Source organism: Suncus etruscus, chromosome 8, assembly GCF_024139225.1.
Source record: "Suncus etruscus isolate mSunEtr1 chromosome 8, mSunEtr1.pri.cur, whole genome shotgun sequence".
NCBI classification, from domain to species: domain Eukaryota; kingdom Metazoa; phylum Chordata; class Mammalia; order Eulipotyphla; family Soricidae; genus Suncus; species Suncus etruscus.
Window position 1 is genome coordinate 57933653 of NC_064855.1, and position 26857 is coordinate 57960509.

Here is a 26857-nt window from a genome sequence, read left to right on the forward strand (position 1 = left end):
CCAGGTTTGTGGATATAGATATTCTTCTTTTTATGTTATTTATTTATTTTTTTAGTTTTGGGGCCATACCCAGTGATGCTCAGGAGTTACTCCTGGCTATGCACTAAGAAACTGCTCCTGGCGTGGGGGGACCATATGGGGACACTGGGAATCGAACCCAGATTCGATGCTGCTGTGCTATTGCTCAGGTCCCATGATCCAGACATTCTTGGAGTTTAAAGTTTAACACAGGAATTTAGGGTGGGGGCACATTCACAGAGCTTGTGGCAGTGCAACTAATAGAATGCTTATGCTTAGTCTTAGCACTGTTGCTGGTATGCTTCCTGACTTTGACCACATCATCACCTCAAAGTTCCATTCCTCTGCTATTAAAATGAGGGTGCTGCTGTCCATTTCAAGGGTCATGGATTTATTTATTTTTTCAGTGCTTGGGATGGAATCTAGGGCTTACACATGACACATGCAAGGCACATGCTCTATGGCTAAGCCACATTTTTTTGTTTGTTTTTTGGGGTCACACCCAGCAGCACTCAGGGGTTACTCCTGACTCTACACTCAGAAAATCGCTCCTGGCAGGCTCGGGGGATCATATGGGACACTGGGATTCGAACCACCATCCTTCTGCATGCAAGGCAAACACCCTACCTCCATGCTATCTCTCCAGTTCTCTAAGCCACATATTTTTGTTTTGTTTTGTTTTGCTTTGCTTTGGGACCACACCTTGGCAGTGGTCAGAGGGTACTCCTGGCTCTGCATTCAAGGGATCAGCTCCTAGCAATGTTCAGGTGACCATATGGGATGATGTATGTAAGGCAAGTGCCCAACCTGGTGTACTGTCACTGCCATCTCTGAACAATATTTTTTTATTTTACTATTTTTTTTGGTGGGAGGGTAGGTTTTGGGGGCCATCTCCAGAGGTGCTCAGAGGCTATGCTTATGAGTTTACTTCTGATGAAGCCTCTGGGCACCATATATGGTGCCAGGGATCAAAGCAAAGGTCAGCTGGTGTGCTGGATAAGCCTCTTTACCTACTAGAATGATCTCCCACGCCAACCCACCACATGATAAACAGCACATGGCTGTTGTGGATGACATTTCGCCACTGTGTTTTGGCTCTTCTGTATTACCAGTGTTGTAACTTTGGTGAGTTCTGAATGAGTTTCTCTGGCAGTGAAGTCGTTTGTTTTGTGCTTGGTCCTTGCAGTGATTTGCAGAACGCAGCTCGCTGGCTCCTTTGCTTCTGCATTTTTGCTTCTTTGTGCTCTGCCCAACAGAGCTGGTGAAGTGCCGGCTGCAGGGACCATGTTTGAGATGGAGTCGGTCGTGGCAAGATAGCTGCAGGCCAGAAGTAAGTCCCACTCTGCATATCCTTCCCATCTCCCAGGCCTTGGTGCATGGAGTATTTTATTGGGTTTGTTTTGGGGTCCCGAGCCTGTGGTACTCAGGGCTTTATCCTGGCTCTGTACTCAGAGTTTCACTTTTTGAGTACTGGCTCTTATTTGGCGCTGGGGATTGAACCTATGTTGCCTGTGTTCAACCCTACCTAAACTGTACTCTTCTTCTGACCTCTGAATGGAGTATTTTAAAGTTTCAGATGTGTCACAAAATGATGTGTCAAAGAGAGATTATCCACTCCAGAATATTGTGTTTCTAGAATACTTGTCCCTCCCCTATCAGAGAATATTTTTGCAAGGTTAGACCTCCCGCACTGACCCCTAAAATGTTGCAGACATTTCCTAGAATTAGGAAAGGCAGGGGCAACCCTCTTGTCCTATGAGACGAGGCATAGGAAACTGGCCCAAGTTCCAGGTCTCTGAAGGCCTGTGGGGATTCCCTTATATCAGGTTCCACTAGAGTCTGTATGCCAATTAACCCAGATCTCAGTGGTTTACTTCCTCTGCCCACTTATTTGCTATCTCTTCAGGTGTATCTCCAAAGGGCATCAACTCCACATCCATTAGGCCTCTCTGTGCTTCAGTGGAAAGATAGCTTTCAGCTAAGCCTTAGAGACAGACTTGGTGTCTGGGAGCATGCATACATCCTGTGCGCAAGGTTTATCAGAGCTGGAGAAAAATGTGCAATCATATTCATCTCTGAGCTTGCTCGTTCACCCTCACAGCTGAGTTAGTGATGTCTGTAGTGGGTGCTGCTGTGGTTCATGAAAAGCCTGTGATTCTCTTGGGCGATTCAGGACATTACACAGACTCTTTAGCCTTAAGGATGGGCTTTGTGAGACAAGCCCCCATTTCCCACATTTTTGGGAATCTCTGAAAACCAGTTTTGAAACAATTTTTTCATACTCTTGAGATCCAATGATGTGATTTTTATTAAAATAAATGTAGACATAGGAAAGTTGTCAGTATGGTTCTCTGTATAGTTACATAATTATAACCACTACCTACAGTATGAAAAAATGTATGTTGTGCTTTTGTCTCTGGAAACAATTTTAAAGCAGCATTTCTCAACAGTGGATCCCCAGTTTATTCCACAAGGGCCACAGATAAAAATTACAGAACTACTAGGGGCACAGCACAAGACTAGGATGTGGGGAGTAAGGAAACAAGTCAGAGGGGTTCAAGGTGGTTTTATAGTATGATAAATGATAGTACCAAAAGACATGCAAATGGATAAATTTCACAGAGGTGCATTTTGGTGGACTCTTATTTTTTGTTTTTTTGAGGCCACACCTAGCAATTACTGAGGAGTTACTCCTGGCTATGCACTCAAAAATCAGAGTCCTGACTCTCAGTGGGACCAGAGGGGTTGCTGGAGATCACATCTAGGTTGCCATGTGCAAGGCAAACACCATACCCACTGTGCAATCTTTCCAGCGTCCCCCTTTTTGATTTTTGGACAATACCTAGCAGTGCTCAAGACTTAATCCTGGTTCTGCACTTGAGTATCATTCTTGGCAAAGGTTTATGGGGACCATATTGGCTTGCTGGGTCATGTATGCCAGGTATACCCACTGAACTATCTTCCCAACACCAAATCAGCTGCCTCTCTTGCTAGAGTCCCATCAGGTCAGTCACTGTGTGAATGCCCTTGTCATCTCGATTCCTATTGTAACTGTCTTCTGCCTTCTCATTCCCAGTACAGTCTGGTCTGTTGTGAAGGGGCATCCTTGCAAGGATTGTCCCTTGGGCTTCTACCATGGACTCTCAAGCACGCTACTTCGAGAAGTTCCTGGCTATTTCTTCTTCTTTGGTGGTTATGAGCTGAGCCGTTCTTTCTTTGCAGCAGGTAGACCAAAGGATGAGCTAGGTAAGAGTTAGCCCTTGACAGCAATTGGATTTTCTGGGTGTTTGCTACCCAGCCTATTTTCTTGCTGTGAATATATCCCTCATTGGGGACTCATTCACTGGAGTGGGTTTCTCAAAGCTGAAGGGATGTGGTGCAGGTGGTCACAAGGACTACAGGCTTGGTGATACCTTTCACCAACTGCTAAGCAGTCTGTCTCGAACTTCCTCCAAGGGAGAACATGTTTTAGTGTTCTCTAGGTCCATTTTAGGGCAGCAGCCCTACAATGATCACTTTCCCTGTGGAAATCACCAGTAAATTGAAATCCCCCCATAAACATCCTGAGTAAGCTTGACACTGTTATAAGGCTTAATAATGTTATGCGAATAGAGGAGAAAAGGTGTTTTTTTTCTGGTATGTCTTGTTTAGGACACTTGATGGTGGATATTTAAAAAAATAATATCTCTGCAGAATATTTGGTTATATTGGATTATCCTGTGTAGCTGTTAATCAAGTTATCGGATCTAATACGATTAATTCAGATGACTGGTTAGTTCAAGGGAGAGGGAAGATCAAAACTCTTGTTTTGCCATTAATATATTGATTACTTGATGATAAGTAGTTTTGGAGGTGTGGCCTGTGATCTCAACAGCTTTTTTTCCCCATAATACAGGGCAGAGCCTTGCTGGGCGGCCATTACCTCAGAGTTCTGCATGACACTTGCCCTGTGAGGCAGGAAGTACCATGGTACCAACGCCTGCCAGTGTGCCACCACATCCAGCTCCGCCCTTGCTAGGCTTCAATTCCTGGAGTGACCAGAAAAAGGACTGACAGGCAGGAACCCTGCCTGTTAGAATTGTGCCTCGTGACCATAGCATCCTCCACTTGTACTCACTTGATATTGATCTCTGGAAAACATCATATTCCCTTTTGTGCAGGCAAAATGCCATTTTTCATTTCCCCCCTCTAGGCCCTGTGCCCTTGATGCTGAGGTGGTGGAGTGGGTGGAATCAGCCTCTGGCTTGCTGTGTATCCCGTGGATTGTATCAAGTCCAGAATTCAAGTTCTCTCCATGTCTGGGAAACAGGCAGCTTTGTCGGAACCTTTATAAGTGTTTTGAGGAATGAAGGTGAGTTGGATCTTTGTGGAAGTGGAGCAGATGGGTTCAGAGCTGCAGGCCTTCATGGTTGGCTTTGTTGGGTGGCTCATGGCTCTTCTTGCCTCATGGGCTTTTTCAGGCACTATATCAATCCCCATCTGTGCGTTGTTTCCAAACCCATCTCTATAGCTTAGTTTGTTCACCTTAAGGATGTTCTTGTGGAAGATACTTCTCTTTTTTGAAGGGTCCACACCCTGAGATATTTAGGGGATGACTCCTGGATCTGCACTTAGGAATCACTCCTTGGTGGGCTTGGTTTCCAGGGATTGAGTTCATGTTAGCCACATGTGAGATAAGCACCCTACCTGCTATACTATTTCTCCAGCCCCAATAAAGGTGCTTATTCGTAACTGCTGGGCAAGAATTATTCTTCAAAAGAGCCTAGAAGGAATTTTCTCTCCTCCCATTGTTGCTGTTGGAGGGGTGAAGGTGCTACACACTTGGGTTGTGGTTATGCACACATTTTGGTTGCATGCCTGCTATGGATCATATAGAGCATGTGGGTTGATGGCCAGGGATGAAGCTCAAGGGCATCATGTTTGCAGGGTAGGTGCTCTACTGCCTGAGCTAAACTCAGGTCCCTGGAAGGAATAGTTACATGTGGACAGTAGTATGGAAGTTAACACCATGCTTCACAACAGGCATACCAACAGATTGACTATCTCTGGCAGGACCGAAAGGATTGAAAAGAATTATATAATTAGACACTCCCTAACCATTTCTGAAGGTCTTTTTCTGTGAAGAATTATGGCAGGAGGTTATAGATTTAAGAAGTGATACCCCTTCAGTAACAATATAGCAAACCACAGTATCTAAAAATGGAAACAAAGGAAACTTGAGTGAGAGAGAAAGAATGAGAGATGGTCTGTCACAAAGGCAGTCAGGAGGGAGACAAGAGGGTAAAATAGGAGGGAAACTGGGGACATTGGTGGCAGGAAAATGTGCACTAGTGAATGATTGGGTGTTGGATAATGGTATGACTGAAATTTAACCATGAACAGCTTTGTAAATACCTTACAGTGATTCAGTTAAATAATTTATTATTATTTTTATTTATTTTATTTTGGGATTTTGGGCCATACCCAGCAGTGCTCAGGAGTTACTCCTGGCTCTGTACCTCAGAAATTGCTCCTAGTAGGATCAGGGGGACCATATGGGATATTGGGAATTGAACCCCAGGGTCCATCCTTGGTCGGCCATATGCAAGACAAATGTCCTACTGCTGTGCTATTGCTCCAGCAGCCCAAGAATTTTATTATTAAAATAATTTTTTAAAAGAAATTTTGTATAAAGCTAGTTTTAGCCAATGATTGGAATAGACATGCCCTTCTCACATCTTTTTTTCTTTCTTTTCTTTTCTTTTCTTCTTTTGGGTCACATCAGTGGCACTCAGAGGGTTACTACTGGCTCTACACTCAGAAGTTGCCCCTAGCAAGCTCAGGGAACCATATGGGATGGCGGGAATCAAACTGGAGTTCATCTGGGGGTTGGCCAACATGCAAGGCAAATGCACTACCGCTGTGCTATCACTCTGGCCCTCTCACATCTCTTTCTATATGTTACAGTTTGGATGTAATCTTCTCATAGTAATAACAGTGGAAACTCATCTGTATCCCTGAATAGAGCACAAACACTTTTATATATTCCCTTAATGTAGTCCCCACTTTAAGTTCTTTTTATATGAATGTACTTCAATTATATGTAAAATGCTGACCTCTTCCTTGTGAAAATTGCTCTTTATAACCCTCATAGTGCTTTTAAAGAAGATTTTCACATAACCTCAATAGTAGGTTCTTGGAAACCGAGTCAACAGTAAATGACATGAAGAAGCCCCCTTTCCCATAGGGCTAATTGGTGTCAATGAGAGTTCTCAGTTTTCTGAGTCATCCTTCTTGGCATCAAAAACACTTCCACACTTTGAAATAATGCACTCCTTCATTTCCAACCTGCTCATTCTCATTCAGGTTCATTGATGGCTGTATCCTGTTTTATAGCCAATGACAAGAACCATCCCTGGACTAGATGCCCTCTCATTGCAGGGCATATGCACATATATGGTTCATACTTAAACAAGGACAGCTGACATACCAGGAGAGTATGTAATCTCTGGGGTATAGTGGGAAAACTGGAGACCCGAGTAAAAAAACCTGCATAAAGAGGGGAAGAATATAACCTCCAGACAATATGAGTGACTTTCCTCATTTTAATTTGATTATAATGAAATGTGTTTATAGTAGAAACAGGCCTCTGACTTAGCATATCTCATTGATTTTTACAGTTCACTTTCTGGCTGTGTAGCATGAAATTATCAGTATATAGCTATATAGCTCCTGGACTGTCTCCCAAGAAGGGAGACTGAGTCTATTTTTTTTCTTTTGAATAATATCTTTATTTAAGCACCATGATTACAAACATATTTGTTGAGTTTTCAGTCATAAAAAAAAAAAAAACCTTCACTAGTGTAACATTCCCACCATCAATGCCACCAATCAATCCCACCATCTCCCTCCTTCCCCACCCCCTGCATGTATTAGAGACAGGTATTCTACAGGCTTTTGATCAGCCTTTTATATTCTAGGAATAACAGCGTTATATTCTGGACTGAAACCTACCATGATTTCGCTGGCATGCCCTGCCAATGGCGCTCTGTTCCTGGCCTATGAATACAGTCGGAAGTTGATGATGAGCCAGTTTTGAAGCATCCTGAAGTGTTCGTGCCATTTTTGATCCAAGTACAGATGTTTGATCTCAGGGCTTCATGAAGTACAAGTCCAATATTGAATAATTTTGATTTCATAGGAAATATTTTTTTTACCTTTCTTCCACCCTAAATCATAGACTTTATGGGAGGACCTCTACTTGATAAATATAATTTGTGCCCATAATTGTGTGGCAGTAGAGAAAATTGGCTGTTCTTGGCCTTGCAGGGATAAAACAGGCTGACCACTGGCCCTCTTGAACCTAACCTGAATCTATATCTGTGTCAGGACTTTTGTTTAAACTTATGCTTGAATGTGCTTTGATGGAAGCACAATTGAATCCATACACCAGAAGGTAGCATCTCAGAGATTACCACATTTCATGAAGATGGTTATACACTGATTCCTTTATCTATTTTGAATATTGTGTTCCTTTTTAAAATCCTCCTGAACATATGCACTGTATCTAAATGGCATAAGGTCTTTAAGTGATTTTTTGTGGTACTTTAAGATGAAAATATTTACACCTGGATTTTAAAGAGGAGCTGCATATGGTGTGGCTTTCATGTTACTGATTTTGGTTTCTAGAGCAGGCATCTGGAATTTCCCAAGTTGCTCCATAGTCCAACCAGTGCCAATTTTTTTTTCTTGATAGGATCTTTTTCCATGTATGTCATCCAGGTTAGAGCACCTTTGGACAACAGAACGGCCTTTGCTTTGCCCACCTGCCTCTTTTTCTCCTAAACAGTCCCCTAGCTGTGGAACTTAGGTCCATAAGGGGGTATAGGAGGGGGCTTTCTAAAGGCAGGGAGCAGCTGATAATAGTCTTTTGCTTCTCTTTCTGGGTCCTGTGACCCGGGAAGGATTCCAGAGTATTACACGGTAATGTTTCTATTCTGAGCTCTTGTTCATTGCCCCCACCAATCTGTGGCCCTTCTGGGGAGTAGAGTGCCAAAGTCCTTGGTTCATGTCTGTGGACCAAGTGGCAGTGCTCTGAGGGCCCAGATTACTCCTTTCAGAACTAAAGAAAAGCTCATGTCCACCCTCCATACTTGGCAAGGCCAGGGCTGATTTGTTCTGAAGTTAGTCTTGGGATCCACAACTCTTTGCTTTTACATTTTGTACTAGTATTGAGGGGATTTTGATGATGATTATTTGTAGTGTGTAAATTTATAAACAATGAAATAAAGTAATTTTATTAAGCTTTTAATAAAATAATTTTATTGAACTTCTGTCTAACAGCAGCAATAAAAATATCTCTAATTTCTGTGTTCCTCACACTGAGAGAAGGGCAGCTGCTCTTTTGGGCTATGTGGTGGGATGAAAGTGAGGCCTCAATCAGCACTGCCTTCAAAGCCATTCTTTCTTTTATTTAGTTTGTATTAGAGCCACATTTGGTGATGCTCAGGGATTACTACTGGTTTTGTACTTAGGGATTGCTCAGGGATCATTCCTAATGGTGCTTGGGGGACCATATTGGATTTTGGGAATCAAACCTGGGATGGCTGCATTCAAGGCCAACACCCTACCTTTCCTGCTGTGCTATCAATCTGCCACACAGAAGCTACTCTTTTTTTCTTTAAACACCATGGTTATAAGATTGTTCATAATACATTTTTCACCCACAGATAAAGTTGTTCATAATTGAGTTATTGTCATATGGTATACAACAACCTTTACTAGTGCACATTTCCCACAATCAATGTCCCATTTTCCTCTCACCTTCTCTGATGTTCTTTTCTCTCCCCACCCACCCCTCCCTTATCTGTTAATGAAGGGGGTGCTGTGCATGTCACTTTGTCTCCTTTCAGCAACCAGTATAAAAGCCATTTTTAAAGCCTCCTGTTAGATCAGCAAGGGTTGCCTCTGAAACAGTGCTCTTAAGCCACATGTATGATTACTGTAGGCCTGCCAATAGTGTGCCTGGTCATACTGAATGCAGCTCTCGATGCATGCAACATAAATCTTCAGCTTCCCTGAGTTCTGCCCTCCACAGTGCCTTTGTGGTAACAAGCCCTTTGCCAGGAATTGCTCTGCGATGGGTGCTCACTACAATTGGTCAGGCCTGATGTGCCCCAGACCTATGGCTTCTGTCTACCTGCTTTATCTTGGAAGGAAAACAATTCTCTGACAGCTTTAAAGGCACGTTGTATCAACTTCTCTAAAATGAAGCAAATGAAATTTTTTTTCTACCATGAAGCAAATGTCTGGGGAGCACTTGTCCCAACCCGATTTAGAGCTCAGCTAAATCACCTGGAAAGCTTAACTGAATGATAGCAACAGGAAGTCAGAGGAGTCAAGGCAGGAGTGAGTGGAAGGAAGGATCAGAAACATATGCCAGGAGAATTTTCTTTTCCTTCTGTTCCCTTCATTAATGGCTCAGAATCTGGGTATGATGCATATATTTTCAAGTATATCCTCCATGAAAGTACAAATTCGAATATTGTGCTTAAAAAAACTCCACTGTTCTATCATCATTAAATTAATTTCTCAAATTTGAAAAGATGATGAATTGTTTTAAGTACTTTACATCCATGATAATAAGCAGCTGTGGGGCATGTTGAAGAATTCAGATGGTTCTGCAGTGAGCTTTGTTTTTCTTGTCAAGTAAGATGCCTGTTGTAAAATCATTTCATTGCTAGTAAATTAACACAAACACACATTCTTAATGTACATATTATCTAGGACCCACTAGAATTCTTTCTCTTTCCATCATGTCAGGTTCCTGGATGTGACATGACTGACTGGGGTAGGATGCTATTCTATTAAAAGACTAAGAAAGGGGGCCAAGAGATAGCACAGTCGTAGGGCATTTGTCTTGCACTAGACGCAGTCCTGGCATCCCATATGGTCTCCTGTGCCTGCCAGGAGCAATTTCTTTTGTTGTTGTTGTTTTGTTTTTGTTTTTGTGCCGCACCCGGTGACACTCAGGGGTTACTTCTGGCTATATGCTCAGAAATTGCTCCTCGCTTGGGGGACCATATAGGACACAGGGGGGATCAAACCATGGTCCATCCACATGAAAGGCAAAACACTCTACTGCTGTGTCATTGCTCCGGCCCATGCCAGGAGTGATTTCTGAGCACAGAGCCAGGATTAACTGGAGTGCTGCCGGGGTGTGGCCCCAAAACCAATCATTCAATCAATAAAACCTTAAGTATTGGCTACTTTTATTTCAGGGTAGTAAATTTTAATTTAGAAAACCAGGTATTATGATATCATGATAAAATTTGCTAGAGTAGTTCTATGAATTGTTTCACACTAGGTTCTAGATCTCAAAGAATAAAATAATTTGAACAAAACTAGAAGAAGCAGGACAACTCTTAACTGCCTGTGATTGCAGTGTACTTTGAAGGGTTAGAGAGTGAGAATTTTGACTGCAGTTTTGAAAAGAAGAAACTTGGGGCAACAGGGCTTGAAGTGGCATTCTGGCATACACACAGCTCCAACTTACATCCCAGGCACATGCACTGGCTGTGGCACTGATGGCCCCCAGCAGTGTGTCACTGTCCTGATGCCAAAACAGGGCTGAGTATAGCTGGGAATGGCAGCCAGGCCTTCTGAGAAGACTCTCCCTGCACCCCACCCACCAAGACTTTATTCTTTTTTTTTTTCCAAGACTCTATTCTTAAAGATTGGGCATTCCTTATTGCCATAGCTGAAAATATCTGACTCTAAAAAAAAAAAAAAAAAAAAAAAAGAAGAAAATATTTGACTCTTCATAGATCTCCAAAGTATTATTCCCCTTCATTTAAGCCACTAATGAATTTGCCTTATCTAGATTATTACTGCTCTGTATTTAAACATTTTTTTCTTTATTTAACCACCATGGTTACAGAAATGTTCATAGTTGGGTTTCAGTCATCAAATGTATATCACCCTTCACCAATGCAACCTTCCCGCCACCAGCATTCCCCATTTCCCCTCCCCTCTGGTATCCCCTATTTGTCTTCAGGACAGGTTTTCTGCTTTTCTCTTTCACTATTATTGTCTTGGTAGTTGTCTGTTGTGTTAATATAAAGTCTAATGTCCAAGTGTCTGGGTGAGGCCTTTCTCCGCACACCAACTTTACCCAGCCGGTCAGGAGAAGAGTAGCGGTGGTGAAATAATTTTGCAGGCAGTCAGTGAAAGTTTTAAAGGAGTCACGAAACTGCGCCTGCCCAGTGGAGCCCGACTGAAAAACTGTGAGTGCTGCCTGTGTGTGTGTCTGTCTACTATCCTGTTGCGTGAACCTCTTGGGAGTGGGCCGAAAAGAGGCTCCAGAAAACTTGCTCTCCCAGAGGCCAATTCCAGGGTGGGACTCCATAACATGAAAACCGGCGAGGCTTTGCAGAAGCCAGGTCTCCTGTTTGTGATATCAGGCTGGGAAAATCCATGAAACTACGCCTGCCCAGTGGGGCCCGACTGTGAAAAACTGTGAGTGCTGCCTGGGTGTGTCTGCCTACTATCCTGTTGCGTGAACCTCTTGGGAGTGGGCCGTAAAAAGGGGCTCCAGCAGAGCACTTTGGCTACGCTTTGCTACGCGGCCGTGCACTCTTTCTAAGAAAAGAACACCATCGCAACAAGAAGAAAAAATCACAATAAGAACTGTGCTGGATCAGCATTTCACTCCAGACTGTCTTCTCTGCTGCGTGCTTGGGCCTAAGATTTGATCCTGTGTGAGGCTTCATCCATGGAGGACTTCCTCACTTAGAGGCAAGTCAGCCCATCCAGAAAGGGAGGAGCCAGAGGAGTGTGCTGCCTGCATCATATAGCAAATGAATACCACCACAATAGGTAGAAAACCCCACAATACAAGTGTGACAATGGGGAAACAACGCAGGCCAGCATCAGACATAGAGAATGAAGATGACAATTCTGATGACCAGATAATGACCAACCAACTAATCAACCTCTCAGATAAGGACTTTAGACTGGCAATATGGAAGATGCTCAACAAACTCAAAGAAACCATGGATCGATTTGAACAGAACACTAATAAGAACCAAGAAAATATGAAGACAGAAATCACAAAACTCCAAACTGAAATAACATGTCAACTAACAGGCCTGAAAAACTCAGTAAACGAAGTGAATGACAAAATGGATAAGCTCTGGGACAGGGTATCAGAAGCTGAGAATAGACTTGGTGCTGTGGAAGATGAGATACATAACAATTCCATACAGCAGGAGAGATTGGGAATAAAAAAAAAATTCAAGCAAATGAACAGACAATGGAAAAATTAGTCAAAGAATGGGAACAGATGAAAATAGAAGTCTATGATAAGCTCAACAGAAAAAAACTTAAGAATCATTGGAGTCCCAGAGACCCAGGAAGAAAATTTCCAGGAAGAATCAACGGTCAAGAACATCATTAAAGAGAAACTTCCAGAGCTAAAGAATATATGTGATCAAATTCTGCATATTCGAAGAGTACCAACCAAAAGAGACCCCAGAAAAACCACCCCAAGACACATCCTAGTCACAATGACAAATCCCACAGTTAGAGACAGAATTCTGAAAACAGCAAGATCAAAATGGGAAATTACGTTCAAGCGAGCATCCTTGAGATTTACAGCAGACCTGTTACCAGAAACACTCAATGCCAGAAAGCAGTGGTGAGATATTGTGACAAGACTGAATGAAATGAATGCTTCACCTAGAATACTGTACCCAGCAAAACTCACTTTCCGGGTTGACGGAAGAATACATGGTTTCACAGACAAAAAACAGCTCAGAAACTTTACAGACTCAAAACCAGTCTTAAGAGAAAAACTGAAAGACCTAATTTAAGACAAGACTAACCAAAAGACACACCAAATTTTGATATAAAGATGGCATTAAATCCCAGGACAATTCTTTCTCTCAATGTCAATGGACTAAATGCACCAGTTAAGAGACACAGAGTGGCTCAATGGATCAAAAAAACTCAATCCAATCTTCTGCTGCCTACAAGAAACGCACCTGAATAATCAGAACAAACATAGACTCAAAATAAAAGGCTGGAGAAAAATTATCCAAACAAACAACACCCATAAAAAGCTGGGGTGGCCATACTAATATCAGCTAATGCAAACTTTATACTCAGGCAGGTTGTAAGGGACAAAGATGGACATTTTATATTAATCAAGGGATATGTAGAGCAGGAAGAAATCACTCTCCTAAACATATATGCACCGGATGAGGGGCCAGCAAAATATTTAATACAACTGTTGACAAATATGAAAAATAATATCAATAACACAATAGTTGTGGGGTACCTCAACACAGCTTTGTCAACACTGGATAGGTCAACCAGACTGAGAAATGGAAGAAAGAGGCCTAGTCGATATATATAGGACACTCCATCCCCAGAAACCTGGATACACATTCTGCTCCAATGTACATGTGACATTCTCCAGGATAAATTACATGCTGGCACATAAAACATACCTCCATAATATCAAGATAATAGAAATTTTGCAGACTACCTTCGCTGAACACAAGGCTCTGAAATTATTTGTGAATTCTAAAGGGACTCAGAAGAAAAACTTTAACACCTGGAAGTTAACAGCCTCATACTGAATAACCAGTGGGTCCGAGATGAAATCAAGGAGGAAATCAAAAGGTTCCTGGAAACAAATGACAATAAAGACACAAACTATCAGAACTTATGGGACACAGCAAAAGCAGTACTGAGAGGAACATTTATAGCTTTGCAAGCACACATCAGGAAGGAAGAAGGAGCTTACCTGAGTAGCTTAATGACACAGCTAATAGAACTAGAAAGTGCTCAACAAAAGGACCCCCCCCCCCAAAAAGACCCAAAAATAGGGAGACAGAAGGAAATAACAAAGCTGAGAGCAGAAATCAATGAAGTGGAAACCCAAAAAACAATCCAAAAGATCAACGAAAGCAGAAGTTGGTTCTTTGAAAAAATAAACAAGATTGATAGATCACTGGCAAATCTAACAAAGAAAGAGAGAGAGAGAAACTTGATAACTCGTATTACGAATGAAAAAGGAGAGATCACTACTGATATGACAGAGATTCAAAGGGTAATCAGAAACTATGCCACTAAAAATGAGAACCTGGAAGAAATGGATAAATTCTTGGACTCTTATAATCTTCCACAGTTGAAGGAAAAGGATGTAGCATATCTAAACACCCCCATCACCACTGATGAAATTAAAACGGTAATCAAATGTCTGCCCAAAAACAAAAGCCCAGGCCCAGATGGATTCACTAATGAATTCTTTCAAACTTTCCAAGAGGAACTACTACCAATCCTGGCAAGACTCTTTCATGAAATTGAACAAACGGAAACACTTCCAAATAGCTTTTATGAAGCCAACATCACCTTGATACCTAAATGAGACAGAGATGCTACAAAAAAAGAAAACTACAGACCAATATCGCTGATGAATGCAGATGCAAAGATCCTCAACAAAATCCTGGCAAATAGGATTCAATGCCTCATTAAGAAGATCATCCACTATGATTAAGTAGGTTTCATCCCAGGAATTCAGGGATGGTTTAACATCTGTAAATCTATCAACATAATACACAACATCAACAACAAGAAAAATAAAAACCACATGATCATATCAATAGATGCAGAGAAAGCATTTGTTAAGGTCCAACACCCATTCTTGATCAAAACTCTCAGCAAGATGGGAATGGAAGGAACCTTTCTCAATATAATTAAGGCCATCTACCACAAGCCATCGGCAAATATTATCCTCAATGGAGAAAAAACTGAAAGCCTTCCCTCTAAATTCTGGCACAAGACAAGGCTGTAGTCTCTCACTACTCCTATTCAACATAGCACTGGAAGTACTCGCTGTAGTGATTAGGCAAGAAAAAGAAATCAAGGGAATCCAGATAGGAAAGGAAGAAGCCAAGCTCTCACTGTTTGCAGATGACATGATACTCTACTTAGAAAACCCTAAAAACTCGACCCAAAAGCTTCCAGAAACAATAGACTCATATAGCAAAGTGGCAGGCTACAAAATTAACACACAAAAATCAATGGCCTTTCCATACACCAATAGTAATAAGGAAGAAATGGACATTAAGAAAACAACCCCATTCACAATAGTGCCACACAAACTCAAATATCTTGGAATCAACTTGACTAAAAATGTGAAGGACCTATACAAAGAAAACTATAAAACTCTGCTCCAATAAATAAGAGAGGACACGCGGAAATGGAAACGCATATCCTGCTCATGGATTGGCAGGATTAACATCATCAAAATGGCAATACTCCCCAAGGCATTATACAGATTTAATGCAATCCCTCTAAAGATACCCATGACATTCTTCAAAGATGTGGATCAGGCACTTTTGAAATTTGTTTGGAACAATAAACACCCTAGAATAGCTAAAGCCATCATTGGGAAAAAGAATATGGGAGGAATTACTTTCCCCAACTTTAAACTTTACTACAAAGCAATAGTTATCAAAACAGCATGGTATTGGAATAAGGACAGGCCCTCAGATCAGTGGAATAGGCTTGAATACTCAGAAAATTTTCCCCAGACATACACTCACCTAATTTTTGAGAAAGGAGCAGGAAATCCTAAATGGAGCAAAGAAAGCCTCTTCAACAAGTGGTGTTGGCACAACTGGCTAGCCACTTGCAAAAAATTGAACTTAGACTCCCAGCTAAGATCATGTACGAAGGTTAAATGCAAATGGATGAAAGACCTCGATATCAGAGTCGAAACCATAAGATATATAGAACAACACATAGGCAAAACACTCCAGGACATTGAGACTACAGGCATCTTCAAGGAGGAAACTGCACTCTCCAAGCAAGTGAAAGCAGAGATTAACAGATGGGAATATATTAAGCTGAGAAGCTTCTGCACCTCAACGGAAATAGTGCCCCGGATACAAGAGCCATCCACTGAGTGGGAGAAACTATTCACCCTATACCTATCAGAAAGGGGCTAATCTCCAAAATATACTAGGCACTGACAGAAATTTACAAGAAAAAAACATCTAATCCCAACAAAAAAATTGGGAGAAGAAATGAACAGACACTTTGGCAAAGAAGAAATACAAACGGCCAAAAGACACATGAAAAAATGTTCCACATCACTATTCATCAGGGAGATGCAAATCAAAACAACGATGAGATACCACCTCACACCGCAGAGAATGGCACACATCACAAAGAATGAGAATAAAGAGTGTTGGTGGGGATGTGGAGAGAAAGGAACTCTTATCCACTGCTGGTGGGAATGCGTCTAGTTCAACCTTTATGGAAAGCGATATGGAGATTCCTCCAAAAACTGGAAATCGAGCTTTCATACGATCCATCTATACCACTCCTAGGAATATACCCTAGGAACACAAAAATACAATACAAAAACCCCTTCCTTACACCTATATTCATTGTAGCACTATTTACTATAGCAAGACTATGGAAACAACCAAGATGCCCTTCAACAGATGAATGGCTAAAGAAATTGTGGTACATATACACAATGGAATAATATGCAGCTGTCAGGAGAGATGAAGTCATGAAATTTTTCTATACATGGATGTACACAGAATCTATTATGCTGAGTGAAATAAGTCAGAGAGAGAGAGAAAAAAACTCAGAATGGTCTCACTCATCTATGGGTTTTAAGAAAAATGAAAGACATTCTTGCAATAATAATTTTCAGACACAAAAGAGAAAAGAGCTGGAAGTTCCAGCTCACCTCAGGAAGCTCACCACAAAGAGTGATGAGTTTAGTTAGAGAAATAACTACATTTTGAACTGTCCTAATAATGAGAATGTATGAGGGAAATCGAGAGCCTGTTTAGAGTAGAGGTGGGGGTCGGGTGGGGAGGAGGGAGACTTGGGACATTGTTGATAGGAATGTTGCACTGGTGATGGGTGGCATTCTTTACATGACTGAAACCCAAACACAATCAAGGTTTTTAAATAAAAAAGTTTTAACGGAATCAGCCAGCTTTCACGGTCCTAACCACCATGTGCATTTCCTCACATAGCTTCTATGCTAAACTTTTCAAGTAGCCTCTCTCTGCTGCTTCTCCTTTGGCTATGTGCATCTTTCTCTCAGGAACTCTGTTTCCCCTTCAGCTGCTCTCCATATTCCTTTCTCCCACTTTACCCCTAGTCCACACCTTTTATATTTTTTATTCCAAACTGCAGACCCATCCCAAGTTTGCGTGGGTCTGACCATCGAGGTGGAATAAACAGAAAGTTGGAGGAGGGGATACCCACATTCTTCAATGCAGTTAGTGCTCTAACTGTGCTCACCACTCTTTTTTTTGGAGGAGGAGATCACACCTGGCAGCACTCAGGGGTTATTTCTAGCTCTAGGCTCAGAAATCACTCCTGGCAGGCTTGGGGAACCATATGGGATGCCGGAATTCGAACCACCATTCTTCTGCATGCAAGACAAACACCCTGCCTCCATGCTATCTCTCCGGCTGGTCCTTCCAGCCCACATCTCTCTTGTTTCTGGATATTATTACCATCCTATCCTTTATTTTTCTTATATACTACTGCTGGGCTTTTAAAGAAACAGTCCAACCTCTCCTGCCACAACACATGGCCTGTGTCCACTAGAAATGATAATAGAGCCCTAACGTGGAAGGAATTTAAAAGTGTGATCCTTCAAGGTCTTTTCTTTCAAGAGAAATTGGGTTAGGGAGTGCAGAGTAACTTGTCAGAAAAACTAAACAGTGTTAGCAGGGCTGCTGCACTGGTAGCTGATTCCCTTTGTGGGGTCTTTGGAAGAGGAAATAAAGGGCACCAGCATCAATGCAGCACCCTAGGGTTTTAGAGCTATATCTGCATCCATGACCTATGTAGCAGCAGCAGCTTGGAAGTGCTCCTCTCTGTGCTACCTCAGTGTCTGCCAACACTTTCATAAATTTTGCTCCAGTTCTCAATTAAAATAACTGTGTGACAACCCCAGCCATTTTGAACTGCCAGTCTGGTGGTTCATGATTGGTATGATGATTCCATTTGTTGAACTGGAGAGGCCTATCTCAAAATTTTCCACCACAAGTTTTTAGAGAGTGTACTTTCTGTAGTGTAGGGTTTCCAGAAATAAGGATGTACTGTTTCAGCAGAGCCACAGCTGCCTTTTAGCTGTTAGCTTATTTCTTGAAGAATTCCACTGGGTCTAGATCGCTAAGAGTTTTAAAAGTAAGAGGAAGAATCACTTAAATGACGACAATATCATTTCAGTCCAAAGAGAATTGCTTTCAAGTTCAGTTATGGCTTGTACGCACACTGGCAGTAAAGTGACTTAAAATAGCAGCAGTACTGGCTCCCTGCCATGTAAACCCCCAGTGCTTAAAATGAAAAGAGGATTTTCTTTTGTTGTGTTGGTTTTGAGAAAGAGTGGTTAGTCTTAAAATAGCTATAAGGTATTTGCCTTGCAAAATCTTTTGTTGTGATCTTAGATCTATTTTTTTTTTTTTTTGGTTTTTTTGGGCCACACCCGGTGACGCTCAGGGGTTACTCCTGGCTATGCGCTCAGAAGTCGCTCCTGGCTTGGGGGACCATATGGGATGCCGGGGGATCGAACCGCGGTCCGTCCTAGGCTAGCGCAGGTAAGGCAGGCACCTTACCTTTAGCGCCACCGCCCGGCCCCCGAGATCTTAGATCTAATGGGCCAAGATTAAGGTGATTTCTGTGCACAATGTTGACCCAGACTCCATCCTTGAGACAATATATGGTCCCTTGAGCACCAACAGGAGTGATCCCTGAGCATACAGTAAGCCCTGAACATAGTGGAGTGTGGCCCAATGCCTCTTCTCCCTGAAATAAAATAATTCAGTAACTATAATTTTTATTTTGGGGCCACACCTGGCTATGCTCAAGCTATGCTGACTCTATACTCAGGAATCACTACTGATAGTACCATAAGAGATGCTCAAACTCAGGCCAGTAAGGTAAAACCAAGTTGATAGGGCATGCAAGGCAAGCACCCTACCTGATGTACTATTGCTCCAGCCTCATAACTTTATATTTCTTTAGGAAATATTTCCTTTGCCTTCATCACTCCATGTTACACAAAAGCAACAATTAATGAGGGTTCTTTGTTTTAGGAGGTTGTAGCTGGTGAACATTTACTTGCTAGTCTTCCTACCTAAGCATTGTGCCAAAGTTAAGGCTGTATCAGAGAAGCATCTCTGCAGAAGGAGGTGGCCACAGTGATGGGAGTTGTAGCAGCTGCTCATGGTTATGGCAAGGTTGTGCAGGGTCAGCGTGGCCCCACCCACAGGAAGAGCAAGTCTGTCAGCGGCATGACCTGGAAATGGACAAGCTGTTCTCACAGCCTGACACTGAAGTTGTGCAGAGACATGCTCCCTCCCACCCACTGTGGTCTGTGACCCCATTTTGCTGCTGAAACCTGTTCCTGCCCCCAAATGAGGATTCTTTGTCCTTGTGTGTACCAAAATTCTGTTACCCTCCTGGCATCTATTTGTGTCTGAAAGGAAGCTTGGCGTTCTGCACAGTAATGGGAGTTGGAAAGGAAAACATGTGTTGGGAGACTTGGAGGACTACTTATGTGACATTTTTGTATTCTGGGTTGATAACTTAGGTCTCTGCAGTGAATTTGATGCTTGTTAACATTTTTAAGTCAATGAAGAAGAAAAGAGAAACTACTTAATGACTGAAATCCCAGGTATGAAGCAAAGTTTCAAATAAAATAAGTGAAATAAATCTGGGGAAATACCAATGGTCAAATATCTCAATTATTCTCTTTTTTTTTTTTTTTTTTTTTTTTTTTTTGGTTTTTGGGCCACACCCTGTGACGCTCAGGGGTTACTCCTGGCTATGCGCTCAGAAGTTGCTCCTGGCTTCTTGGGGGACCATATGGGACACCGGGGGATCGAACCGCGGTCCGTCCTAGGCTAGCGCAGGCAAGGCAGGCACCTTACATCCAGCGCCACCGCCCGGCCCCTGTTCTGTTTTTTTTTTTTTTTTGGTCAATTATTTTCATATAAAGTTTTATTTCAATGTTCTTAAAAGAGGCAATTAATATTTCTGTGTACTGTCACTCAGATCTCCTGAAAATTTTCTTACATTTCCTTTAAAAATTACTATTGACATTTCCGTTGTATATATTTAATAGATTTCTCAAAACATATGTACACATATAAGTATATCAGCAAGGAAATATGTTTAGGAGGTAGGAATATGAAGTGAGGGTCAGGAAGAACATGATTCTACTTTAAAAAGAACTACATTAACTCAGATGAGTTAACTGAGATTATCAAAAAAGACCTCAATTGCAAACTCTGGATGGTAAATTTTCCATGTCATTGGTTTATGGGGATTATCCAACTGATTTCTTGACAGATAAAGCCTAGAAAATAAAAAGAAAATTATTAGGTTTTACTTTAGGGTGAAAAGGAAAACCTGACAGCAAGGCAGCCTTAGTAGAGATCTAGAGGAACACTTCTGTTCCTGTATTCATCACATCCTTAATTCATCACAGCCCATAGGTGTCTCAGATCCTAAAAAACCAACTCGCTCCTTTTCCTCAGTGAGCCACAAAATCTCTTGATCTCAGTAACAAACAGCAGGAATAGCATATCACTGATATTTTTGTAACATTTTACTTACAGAATTGGGAACATCTGGGTTGACATGCATTTATGTATATAACAAATTATCTAGATACTAGATATATTTTAGAACAGGAATAAAGGGCTGGGGTGACAGTACAGGAATTAAGACACTTGCTTTGCATGTTGCTGAACCTGATTTGAACCCCTGCACTACAATGATTCCCCTGACTAAAACCAGGGGTCACTTTTGAGCACAGAATTAAGACTAGTCCCTGAGCTAGTCAAACAAACAAATGAAATAATATTAAAAAGGACAGTGTAGGGCATTTGTCTTGCACAGCCACCTTGGGTTCCCCAACATCCCATATGGTTTCCCAAGCCTCCCAGGAGTGATTTCAGTGTGCAGAGTCAGGAAAACCCCTAAGAGCTGCTGAGTGTGGTCCAAGACCCCCCCCCCCAAAAAAAAAACCAACCAAAGAATAAGGTAATTATAGGAAAATATTGTCTTTTGACAAGAAGCACTACTTTTTTTGTTTTGTTTTGTTTTTGGGAGCGGCGCTCAGGGGTTACTCCAGGCTAATTGCTCAGAAATAGCTCCTGGCAGGCACGGGGGACTATATGGGACGCCGGGATTCAAACCAACCACCTTAGGTCCTGGATCGGTTGCTTGCAAGGCAAACGCCGCTGTGCTATCTCTCCGGCTCCAACAAGAAGCATTTTTTAAAAAAAGGGTTTGGGGCCACTTTTGACAATACATCCAGGTGAGGAGCAGAACTGGTAAATGTCATAGTCCAGAGAAATAGCTCAGTAGATTGAGTACATGGTATACATGCAGAAGGCTCTGGCAAAGCTGCAGAATCCCCAACATAGATTTGACCCTCAAGTACTGAGCCAGGAGTAGTCCCAGAATATTGCCAAGTATGGTCCCCAAAACAAAAAAAGAAAAAAAGAAAAGAAAAAAGAAAGAGAGAGAGAGAGAGAGAGAGAGAGAGAGAGAGAGAGAGAGAGAGAGAGAGAGAGAGAGAGAGAGAGAGAGAGAGAAGGAAATCCATAAAATCCAAAGCTCATCCTCCAAATTCAGTAACTGCATTGCAAACATGCAGGCCAAATGTTTAGTTTACTTCGGCCTTGCTGGACTATTGTAGCAGATGTAGTTTGATACAGTTCAGACTTACAAATAAGATTGTAAATGAAAACCATCAATTTATGCCATGTAATATCACAACTACTTCTTCAAAATAATCAATATAATTTATGACAAAAATTATTTTGTTTGGTTTTTGGGCCACACCCAAATGGCACTCACTCTGCTCTCAGGGGTCATTCCTGGCAAGCTTAGGGAACCATCTGAAATGCTGGGGATTGAAGCAGGTTGGTCATATGCAAGGCAGATATCCTACCCATTGTGCAATCACCTAGCCCAATTTTTTACTTTTTTTTTTTTTTTTTGGTTTTTGGGCCACACCCGGCGGTGCTCAGGGGTTACTCCTGGCTGTCTGCTCAGAAATAGCTCCTGGCAGGCACGGGGGACCATATGGGACACCGGGATTTGAACCAACCACCTTTGGTCCTGGATCGGCTGCTTGCAAGGCAAACGCCGCTGTGCTATCTCTCCGGGTCCCAATTTTTTAATTTTGATGAAAAATTTTTAAACAATGATATGGGCTAATTTTGGCCGTCTCCAGGGGATGATACAGTGTCAAAAGAAGTCTAGAGCCTCAAAAATGCAAAGCAAACGCTCCACTATTGAACTATCTCCTCAGCCCCATACATGAATTATAGAATATTCATTTCCTTTAACTTTTTAGCACTATAAAACGAACACTTGTTTTTTCTTGTTTGTTTGTTTTGGGCCACACCCAATCATGCTCAGGGTTTACTTCTGGCTGTGCTTAGGAATTACTCTTGGTGTTGGGTGCTGGGAATTGAACATGGGTTGGCCACATGCAAGGCAAATGCTCTACTAGCTGTACTATCTTTCCAGGCCCACAAATTCTCCCTTAAGATGCAGAACTTATAGACTCAGAAATGAGTTTTTGGATATGATTTAGAAAGTATTTTGGAATCATAAGCTTAAAATAATAATTAAAAATGTTTTCTAAGTTAGTGATAAGAAATTCCTGTTCAATATTAGTCTATGTATGTTTTTTTATGTTGTATAAAAATACTCTGTGTTGAATCCAGAGTCTTTAAATATAAAAGTCTGATACCAACTATAGCTAAAGTGTGCAAAAGTTTTACCGGGACCTTGAGAATGACTGGAGTTGGATAGACTGGTATGCCTGGAATCCAGAGTCTGTCTTATGCCAATAAACTTCTGGGGTGAGGCCTTTTTGTAATCAGGTCAAAGATTTTTTTTCCCATTTTCTCCATTTTTCTGGACCTGTGCAAACATTGGCGATTGCCACTATCACACCTTTACTATATTTTTTTACTCTAAGGAAAATAATACAACTAACTGAACTTAAAAACAAATTACTGTAGTAGAATGCCTGTCTCGAAAACAGGCAGGGGATGGGAAGGGGGGAGGGGGTAATGTCACACTGGTGAAGGGGGGTGTTCTGGTTATGACTGTAACCCAAATATGATCATGTTACTTAAATAAAAATATATAAAAAATATTCTGTGTTAGTGTCTAATAATACTGCACTAGAGATGAATGTCAATCAGATTTGTTTGTTTTCAGTGCTAAGGATTAAAGTTGGGTCTCGTACATGCGAAGTACCGGTAAGCCCTTTACCACAGAGCTACCGTACTTGATTTTTTTACGTTAGCTGATACTTCCTAGATAATGCCTTACTTTGGCACAGAATTTGATCATCAATAAATCAACACATATCTGATTATTAAATACATTTGTCTATGATACATTTCTATAACAAGGAACTCAAAAATAATACAATAGATGGGACCGGAGTGCAAGCAGTAAGGCATCTGCCTTGCCTGTGCTAGCCTAGGACGGACCACAGTTCAATCCCCGGGCATCCAATATGGTCCCCCAAACCAAGAGCAATTTGTGAGCGCATAGCCAGGAGTAACCCCTAAGCACCACCAGGTGTGCCCCCAAAACAAAACAGAATAATACAATAGAGGTTATTAAGAATAGACATATTTTCCTGAGAACTGATGGGGCAGGAGGCTGGAGGAAACCCTGAGACAATGGTAGATAAAAGCAGACACTCTGGTGAGGGGGTAGTGTTGATACATGCATGGAACTGTTTTCACTAATAGTACTATAAATCATGGTGCTTCAAAGAAAAATGACCAAAATAAGTCCAGAAACCTTATCTTCAAAAACAAAGTATAGGAGTTAGAGCAAGAATACAATGTGGGTAGGATTCTTTTTTTTTTTTTTTTTTTTTTTTTGGTTTTTTGGCCACACCCGGTAACGCTCAGGGGTTACTCCTGGCTATGTGCTCAGAAGTTGCTCCTGGCTTGTGGGACCATATGGGACACCGGGGGATCGAACCGCGGTCCGTCCAAGGCTAGCGCAGGCAAGGCAGGCACCTTACCTTTAGCGCCACCGCCCGGCCCCATGGGTAGGATTCTTACTTTGCACAAACAACCTGTTTGATTCCCAGAGACCCTGTGATCCCCATGCTCCACCAGATGTAATCCCTAATTGTAAAGCCAGGAATAACCCCTGAGCATTGCTTGAAGTGTCCCCAAACAATCAAAATATAAAAGCAAAAATATCCATATTTTAAAAATGACCAGATAGTAAGGGAATAAAAATGATAATTCAAGGATGTTTTTGGTTACTATAAATTGATTTTATGGCAATAGGAAAAATGCCTCAATTGTATTTTATGTAAGTATTGAAAATTAAGTTGTTCCTACTGAACTACAATCATAGACATACCTGTTATTTTTTATAAAAGATGTATGGAGGGGCCGGGTAGGTGGCGCTGGAGGTAAGGTGTCTGCCTTGCAAGCGCTAGCCAAGGAAGGACCGCGGTTCGATCCCCCGGTGTCCCATATGGTCCCCCCAAGCCAGGGGCGATTTCTGAGCACATAGCCAGGAGTAACCCCTGAGCATCAAACGGGTGTGGCCCAAAAACCAAAAACCAAAAAAAAAAAAAAAAAAAAAAAAAAGATGGATGGAACCAAAAGAAAAATGGGCAGTTATCATAGAATCTAGGAATGTCCTAAACACACACACACACACACACACACACACACACACACACAACATTTAGAAAATAGCCTTTTAGAAAAGGTTATTTTCATAGTAAAATGACACCTAAAGCAAATCACATAAAGAAGAGAATATAGAACTAAAGAAATCATAGACACTAGTTTTTGAATCTGATTTAGATAGTATTAACAGAATCTATTGGGCCAGAGAGATAGCACAGTGGTAAGTCATTTGCTTTGTATGTGCTGACCCAAGACAGACCCGGTTTGATTCCTGGCATCCCATATGGTCCCCTGAGCTTGCCAGGAGCTATTTCTGAGCACAAAACCAGGAGTAACCCCTGAGCATCGCTGGGTGTGGCCCAAAAAACAATCAATTAATAATAAAATAAAATGAATCTATTAAGGATCTATGCCTATTTATGACCAAGTAGATAACCTATTCTCCAATGTAATCATTCTACATGGGGAATAACTATCATTATTGATGATGGAAATACATAAAAGTGTCTAAAATGTTTTTATTTGATGATCCTTGCCATGAATAGAGCATATATTACCAATGTCCACTGGACAAGTGCCCCAAGTTGACTGCTTAAACACAGTATTCTGCTTAACCACCCACTATTGAGAAAGAACTCCACTAGCTCTATAGTCAAGGGGTATCATCAATATGGGTTGGATCAAGGTCATATGCTTTAATATTTTTTATTCTTGGGTTGCTTTTTGTTTTTTAGGAGGTGGGTCATATCCTGTGGTGCTCAGTGGGTTACTCCTGGCTGCTCTCAGAAATCGCTCCTGACAGGCTCGGGGGACTATATGGGATCCATGAATCCATCTGGGGTTGGATGCATGGAAGGCAAATGCTCTACTGCTGTGCTATCTCTCTGGCCCTAGTTTTGTTTTGTTTTGTTTTGAGAGGGGCATACTTGATAAGAGGTTCAGAGGTTCATCCTGGCTGTGCACTCAGGAATTAGTCCTGGCAGTACTCAGGGGGACCATATAGGAAGCCAGGAAGTCTGGGTCTATTACATGCAAAGTAAGTGCCTTGCCCTCTGTATTATATCTCTGGCCTCAATACTTTTCCATCCTTAATATACTTTCCCCCAACATGGAACAAACAAGGCAATAAAGAGGAAATAAATTTTAGTTTGGTCAACATAGTAAGCTGTTAGCAGTTCTAATTGATGACTTAATAGAAAAGTAGAAACTATTAAAACTTAGAAAATTTTAATGTACAATATAATATTCAGACATTTTAATGACTGGTCAACAAACATTACATATGCATGGTATTTAAAATAATGACAATTGAAGATATTAATAATTTATGAATTAATATAAGATTATAAATATAACAATTCAGAGTAATGTAAAGTGTATTATAGCATAATTATATAAAGCACTGTGTTTTTTATAATTTTTATTTTAATCATAGTGGCTTACATATTATTCACAGTAATATTTTAGGTACATATTAACATTGAATTAGGGGAATTCCCATCCCTGAATTGTCCTCCCTCCACCTCTGTTCCCATCCTGCCTCCCATATCCTCCACCCTCACCCCCGGGGCTGCTAGAATGAGTGGTCCCCTCTATAAAGCACTGTGTTTTAAAGATGTGAAACAAAAAATGTGATCATCAGTATTATTCAATAAAACATATATTGATTTAATTTTTTCATTTTGGGGCCACACCAGGCTATGGGCTGGTCTTCTTCCTGACTATGCTTAGAGATCATTCCTGGTGAGCTTGAGGGACTATAAGGGGTGCCAGGAATCAGATCTGTACTTGGCTGTGTGCACAACAAATGTTATACCCTCTATACTATCACTCTGACTCTGTCTTTGACTTCTTTTTACCTTAAGTTTTTGTAATTTTTTTCTCATTTAAAAATTATGGTTGGAACTCTTAATAGATATTTGACACTTCATTTCGTAGGGGTGGACTGCTTCACCTTTTTATTCTCCTTTGTCTCTCAAACCGATGGCGAGAGCCTCTAAAAGAACTCTGCTTATTCCCGGCGTATTAGACTTTTACCCCAGTTTATTATTTTTCTCCTCTTCAAACAAAACCACATAACTTGAACTAGCTAGTCCTGCCCCCCA

At 41.4% G+C, this 26857-nt stretch overlaps 1 protein-coding gene across 1 annotated transcript in view; it reads left to right on the plus strand.

The window, feature by feature from the left end:
• SLC25A15 (solute carrier family 25 member 15) overlaps positions 1–7410 on the plus strand; it is a 32826-nt gene extending 25416 nt beyond the window's left edge. The window contains 10 exon segments of the mRNA XM_049778830.1: positions 1205–1223; positions 1225–1257; positions 1259–1297; positions 1300–1320; positions 1323–1348; positions 3095–3264; positions 4211–4230; positions 4232–4328; positions 4331–4369; positions 6978–7410. Of these exon segments, the coding sequence (XP_049634787.1) occupies positions 1205–1223; positions 1225–1257; positions 1259–1297; positions 1300–1320; positions 1323–1348; positions 3095–3264; positions 4211–4230; positions 4232–4328; positions 4331–4369; positions 6978–7096 (583 nt within the window). The 3' untranslated portion in view covers positions 7097–7410.
• The last annotated feature ends 19447 nt before the right edge of the window (positions 7411–26857 follow it).